Source organism: Nerophis lumbriciformis, linkage group LG10, assembly GCF_033978685.3.
Source record: "Nerophis lumbriciformis linkage group LG10, RoL_Nlum_v2.1, whole genome shotgun sequence".
Taxonomy (NCBI): Eukaryota; Metazoa; Chordata; class Actinopteri; order Syngnathiformes; family Syngnathidae; genus Nerophis; species Nerophis lumbriciformis.
In genome coordinates, this window is record NC_084557.2 from 18,814,096 (window position 1) to 18,820,913 (window position 6,818).

Consider the following 6,818-nt stretch of genomic DNA (forward strand, 5'->3'; position numbering starts at 1 on the left):
CCCCCAATTCTAACCCTTGATGCTGAGTGCCAGGTAACACCCCATAGCCCAACCAAGGTGGCCCAGCCCCACATTGATTCCTGCTGATAATATGCACAGCCTACCACCTAGTGGGCCGCTGTAACTCACCCAACCTACCCCATTCTCAAACATCTATGCCTGCTCACACTAACCTCACATTGACAGGCATTGGCTGTCAATTCCTCCAGTGGGTTAAGGAAAGCCACTAAGGTTAAGGAAAGGTTAAAGAAGGTTAAGGAAAGCTACCAAAAAAATTAGTTTGAACTGAAGTTCAAAATCAAAGGTTGTCCAAAATGAAAAACCTATACTGCCCTGTTGAAAAATCATGCAGTGCTAAAGCTCCCCCAAGACATTAGGTTTGCCAAAGTCATTGATAATGTTGGAAGAGGCTATGGTTCTATTAGGGGTATGAACTTGTCACAGCAGACCATTGTGATTAAACCGAACACTAATTTAACCAATGCTGTTCTGGTGGACAATGTGGTGAAGTTTAGAGATCACCAGGAGAATGACTCTCTCGAAGAAAGAGCTATGAGCTTTGAGCAGGTTGTGGCGGACTTCAGTGTGGACCTGAGTGCAGCTGCAGCTGAGGGTGACCACCAGAGAGTTGATAGAAAATAATAAAAGTGTGTTCTCCTTACACATCCTAGACAATGGCCACACAAAAACAATGCAGCATGAGATCCCTTTGGTCGACTCCCAGCCATTTCAGCTCCCATATTGCAATATCCCCCCTCTCAATGGCAAGATATAAAGAAGTTGCCGAGTTATCAGGCCTAGTAAACGTCCATATGCTTCGCCTGTTGTGATAGTGACCAAGAAAGACGGCTCACCAAGGCTTTGCATTGATAATAGGAAGCTTAACTCCTGCAGCACCAGAGATGGCTTCCATTTACCCTGCATAGTGAAAGTTCTGGAAGCTCTAGGCAAAGTAAAATACTTTTCCACACTTGGTCTTACGTTAGTGTTCTGGCAAGTAGAAGTGGATGAGCATGACAAGCATAAAACAGTATTCAGTAACCCCAGGGGCCTGTTTGAAGGCAACAAAATGCCATTTGGTTTGCAAAATGCAACATTTCAGAGACTCAAGACAACCAAATGGCAGCTTATGTGGAAGGAGGTGCAGGACTTGGGTCACAGGCTGTTGGCAGACAGTGTCAGGACTGACCCTGAGACGATTAGCAAAGTCAAAGACTGGAAGAGGCTCGCAAATTGGAAGGAAATGCTACAGTTCCTTGGATTTGCAGGTTACTATAGATGCTATGTGAAAGGATACTGTGTGTTAGCTGCCCCATTGTACCGTCTTACAATAGGCGACCCAAAGAGGAAAAAGACAGGTGAAAGGAAGAGGCCAGTGCCGGAGTCCCCATTCCTATGAACAGAGGAGTGTGAGGAAGTCTTTCAAGCCCTAAAAGACAGATTCACGATTGCCCCTGTGCTTGGCTACACTGACTTCAATCTGCCATTTGTGCTCCAGAAATATGTTTCAGGAGGAGGACTATGTTCTGTTTTGGCAAAAGTTAAAAATGAATATAGTAGCAGGGGTTTAAGTCTGGCTGAAACGAGGTACCCGGCTCATTAACTTGAGGTTCTTGCACTTAAATTGGCAGTGACTGCAAAGATCAATGACCATCTCTACGGGGGAAGGTTTTCTGTCCTCACTGATAATAAAGTACCTGATGTCTTTTGCGAAGCTGGATGATACAGGGTCTCAGCGCTGTCATCTTTCGATTTTGGACACCCAGTACCAAAGAGGACGAAGCGATGCCAACGCCGGTACTCTTTACCGGATGTCCAATCAGAAGGTAACCTAGGTCTTGCAATCCTGTCTTCAACCTTGTCAAACATTCCAGATGTGCCATACTGAGATGTGGGGACTGAATCACTGCCAGAAATGACAGGGCAGGAACTCAGACAAGGACAAAAGGAGGACCCTGTCACTGGCCCGGTCCTGTTCTTCAAAAGTCAGAATAGGAAACTAAACTGCAATGAGAGAGAAAGTAGAGTGGAGGCGATTGGTGGTGAATGATGGAATCTTGTACCGCATTGTCAGAGATGGTCAGATACAGTGACCATTGTGTTTTACCTTTTTAAAATGAATAAATGCGTAGCGGGTTGCATTAGCTCTGTGCTCTTTTAATGAATGTTATTTCCTTTGTGTTCTTTAATGTTTCCGTCTGGTTTTCATGTGTTTTATACCATTTTTTTGTAGATGTTTTCATCTGCACTGCAACCACATAATCTCCCCACTGTGGGATAGATAAAGTCTATTGTATCTTATCTCCTTACGTGTGTGTGTGTGTAAGAGAAAGAAGAAGAAGAGGGCGTGGTTTGCTGCTACTGTTATTTCTACGGTAAAATTCTGGTGACAGAACTGCTGGCTAGTGCATTACTATTCTTTTATTTCTACAGTAAAATTATGGTGACAGAGCTGCCAGTTTTTCACCGTAAAATCTACTGAATTTTTTTTTTAACAGTAAAGTGTCAGACAGACAGTAGTAATAAGTGTATGGCACAATTGTAATGTTAACCATGCAATTTATTTTTTCAGTTTTATACTTTTATTTTTCAGAAATATTACCCCATTCCTTATATTTTACATTGCCTCAAATATAACTTAAATAAATGTATTTTCTCACCTACCATAAAAACAAGGGAAAATAACAATTAAATAATTTTGTAAATGTTAGCAATGAACTATTGTAATGTAAAGTACCGTGATGTACGGTAGTAGTGTGAACATCACTTTCGCACACCTTAAAGGCCTACTGAAATGCGATTTTCTTATTTAAACGGGGATAGCAGGTTCATTCTATGTGTCATACTTGATCATTTCGCGATATTGCCATATTTTTGCTGAAAGGATTTAGTAGAGAACATCGACAATAAAGTTCGCAACTTTTGGTCGCTGATAAAAAAGCCTTGCCTGTACCGGAAGTAGCAGACGATATGCGCGTGACGTCACAGGTTGTGGAGCTCCTCACATCCGCACATTGTTTACAATCATGGCCACCTGCAGCGAGAGCGATTCCGACCAAGAAAGCGACGATTTCCCCACTAATTTGAGCGAGGATGAAAGATTTGTGGATGAGGAAAGTGAGAATGAAGGACTAGAGGGCAGTGGGAGCGATTCAGATAGGGAAGATGCTGTGAGAGGCGGGTGGGACCTGATATTCAGCTGGGAATGACTAAAACAGTAAATAAACACAAGACATATATATACTCTATTACAGTGATCCTCAACAGGCGGACCGCGGTCCATGTCCGGACCCAGCGACGTGTCCGTCCGGACCCAGCACGAATTATAGTAAAAAAAAAAAAAAAAAATCTTTTTTTTTTTTTATTATTATAATTATAATTATTATAAAAAAATATAATAATTGTATTTATCTTTGAGTTATCGCTAGCGCAAGTCAACGTTATTTGTTGTTTTTAGTTAAATATCTCCACGTTTCGTTTACACTTCTCCGTGTCTCACTCATTCCGTCTCTCTCTCTCTCTCAGAGAAAGAAAGAGAGAGAGACGGAGTGAGAGCGAGAGAACGCCACTCTGATTGGCTGATTCCAGGGGTTGTCCTCTCTATCACAACGACGCGCTGATAGGCTGTTACCACCTGGGTCATACACATGTGCACAGTGCATGGAAGTTGGAACCTTTCGCTGCAGGCACACAGTTGTCTCGTATCGCTACTTCGCTAACTGTTCACTCGTCAGTCACTGAATGTGAATCAAATCACAATGGCATGCTCCAAGTTGGCTCAGGCTGGTGAAAGAAAGGTGGACAGGGAAAACCAACGTTTCAAGGAAGAATGGACAGAGCAATATGTTTTCATCCTACCTACTGCAAGTACCAGACCAATGTGTCTAATATGCAACAGTACTGTTGCTTTGGTGAAAAGTGAAAATCTGAAACGTCACTATCTGAAAGAGCACTGCGAATTTGAAGAGACATTTCCTCATGATTCAGAGCTAAGAAAAAAAGAAATAATGAGGCTGAAAAAGTCATATGAAACATCAAGCAAGATTTTTGTTAAATCTATGACACAGCAACAAATAGCAACAGAGTGCTCACTCAGAGTGGCATGGGTTTTGGGTAAACACAAGAAGCCATTCTCTGATGCAGAAATAATTAAAGAATGCTTGACTGAAGTGATGGGTGCCATGTTTGAAGGCAAAGAAAAGGAGGAAATGACAGCTAAAATAAATCAAATCCCACTTTCTGATGCCACAGCTACCAGACGTACTGAAATACTGGCTGGTGATTTGTCCAAGCAGCTTTGTGATGGAATAAAAAACGCAGAGTGCATATCCCTAGCAGTGGATGAGTCCACTGACACCACTGACAATGCTCAGTTGTTGGTGTTTGTGAGGTATTATGATGAGGAAAAGGGGGAGTTTATTGAAGATGTTTTGGGCCTGGCAAACCTCCGTGGACAAACAAGGGGAGAAGACATCTATAAAGCAATATCAGAAATGCTGCATGAAAAAGGGATAGATCTGAAGAAAGTTGTGTCCATTGCTACTGATGGAGCTCCAGCCATGTTGGGGAGAGAGAAGGGACTTGTTCCGCGTCTGAGAGAACACCACCCTGGCCTGTTATCTTATCACTGCATAATCCACCTGTCTGTCCTTTGTGCAAGTCTTGGAGAAGTGTACTCTGAAATTATGACAACAATGATGAAACTCATAAACTTCTTGAGAGCATCATCTGCACTGCAGCACCGCTTGCTGCGCACATTCCTAACAGAGGTAGATGCTGCTTTTGATGATTTGCTCGTGCACAACAACGTCAGATGGCTGAGCAAAGGCAGGGTCCTGGAGCGTTTTGGGGCCATTAGAGAAGAGCTGCAAGTGTTTCTGTCCCAGCAAAATGGCGCAAAAGCAAAACAGTTCCTGGAATTTCTGCAAAATGGCGCAAAAGCAAAACAGTTCCTGGAATTTCTGCAAAATGCTGGGAAAATGGAATCTGTGGCATTTTTGGCTGATATAACCTCCCATCTCAATGACCTAAGTCTCAAGCTACAGGGGAAGAAGAACACAGTGTGTGAGCTGATGTCAGAAGTCCGTTCCTTCCAGAGGAAGCTGGAGGTTTTCAAAAGTGACATACAGGTAACTAATTTGTTATTATTATTTTCTACTACACACTATTTTCTTCCACTTGATAATTCATACCTATTTTTAAGCATTGTTCCCAATATATATTTAAACTGTGTATCTACAGGAGGAACTACTCCACTTCCCCAAACTTCTGGAACTGACCAAAGGAGAGGGAGATCATCAGTGCCATTTGGAATTCTTGGAAAAACTAATTGCAAATTTCAAGACTCGCTTTGATGGCTTCATTTTGGGAAAACAAGTCCTGCTGTTCATTGAAAACCCATTCCTGATCAGAAATGTGAGTGCGTTCTCTGCAGAAGCAAAACAAGTCTTCCCATGGGCCAGAGCTGCTTCACTGCAGACTGAGCTCATTGACCTCCAAGAAAGTGTCGCACTGAAAGAGGCTCAATGTGACGCCATCACCTTCTGGTCAAAGCTGGTCATTCCTTCCAAGTTCCCTCTGCTGCATAAGATGGCCTGTCACATCCTCACAATGTTTGGCTCAACATACAGCTGTGAGTCTGCCTTCTCTACAATGAACATTGTGAAGAACAAGTACCGCAGCAGACTGACCAATGAACACCTGGATCAGTGTCTCCGCCTGGCCATCACACCTTTTGTGCCAAAGTTCAAAGTCTTGGCTTCAACCCCAAGAGCCCAATTCTCCCATTGAGCAGCTGTGTTTTACACAATGGGGATGTACTGTACCATAGTTATATTTGCGCATGAATGAGATCTGTTGAGGTCATTTGTTTACCAGGGATAGGAGGGTTGTGTTTAAAAGTATTTATTTTTTGTTAAAACTGAAAGTTTTATTTAAGTTCTTATTTATTTTTGTTTCAAAGAAAATCTTTCATGTATTTTATTGGATATTTATTTTATTTTTGTTAATTTTAAGAAAATGTTAAACTACTACCTACCTCCTGCTACTATATAAGCTTGACCGATAATAAACGGACCCAGCCTGTTTCAAAAAAACATTTGTGGACCTTCAAGATTTGTACTTGAGGACCCCTGCTCTATTAGCCACAACACAACCAGGCTCATATTTAATATGCCACAAATTAATCCTGCATAACAAACACCTCCCCCCTCCCGTCCATATAACCCGCCAATACAACTCAAACACCTGCACAACACACTCAATCCCACAGCCCAAAGTACCGTTCACCTCCCCAAAGTTCATACAGCACATATATTTCCCCAAAGTCCCCAAAGTTACGTACGTGACATGCACATAGCGGCACGCACGTACGGGCAAGCGATCAAATGTTTGGAAGCCGCAGCTGCACGCGTACTCACGGTACCGTGTCTGCGTATCCAACTCAAAGTCCTCCTGGTAAGAGTCTCTGTTGTCCCAGTTCTCCACAGGCCAATGGTAAAGCTTGACTGTCATCTTTCGGGAATGTAAACAATGAAACACCGGCTGTGTTTGTGTTGCTGCAGTCGGCTGCAATACACCGCTTCCCACCTACAGCTTTCTTCTTTGCTGTCTCCATTGTTCATTGAACAAATTGCAAAAGATTCACCAACACAGATGTCCAGAATACTGTGGAATTTTGCGATGAAAACAGACGACTTAATAGCTGGTCACCATGCTGTCCCAAAATGTCCTCTACAATCCGTGACGTCACGCGTAGACATCATCATACCGAGACGTTTTCAGCAGGATATTTCGCGCAAAATTTAAAATTGCACTTT

At 42.7% G+C, this 6,818-nt stretch overlaps 1 protein-coding gene across 1 annotated transcript; it reads left to right on the top strand.

Moving 5' to 3' along the window:
- Positions 1-429: 429 nt before the first annotated feature.
- LOC140679062 (general transcription factor II-I repeat domain-containing protein 2-like) lies at positions 430-5,790 on the top strand. The gene is made up of 3 exons (XM_072914017.1): positions 430-613; positions 4,252-5,129; positions 5,242-5,790. The coding sequence occupies exons 1-3, from the start codon at positions 430-432 to the stop codon at positions 5,788-5,790; spliced, it is 1,611 nt and encodes a 536-aa protein (XP_072770118.1).
- Positions 5,791-6,818: the final 1,028 nt, after the last annotated feature.

Excerpts from the sequence above, each read along its gene's own strand:
- LOC140679062 (XM_072914017.1), top strand. The coding sequence starts at position 430 with ATGAACTTGTCACAGCAGACCATTGTGATTAAACCGAACACTAATTTA. Across the intron at positions 614-4,251 it reads GAGTGCAGCTGCAGCTGAGG|CTACCAGACGTACTGAAATA; the intron begins GTGACCACCAGA and ends CTGATGCCACAG. Across the intron at positions 5,130-5,241 it reads TTTTCAAAAGTGACATACAG|GAGGAACTACTCCACTTCCC; the intron begins GTAACTAATTTG and ends GTGTATCTACAG.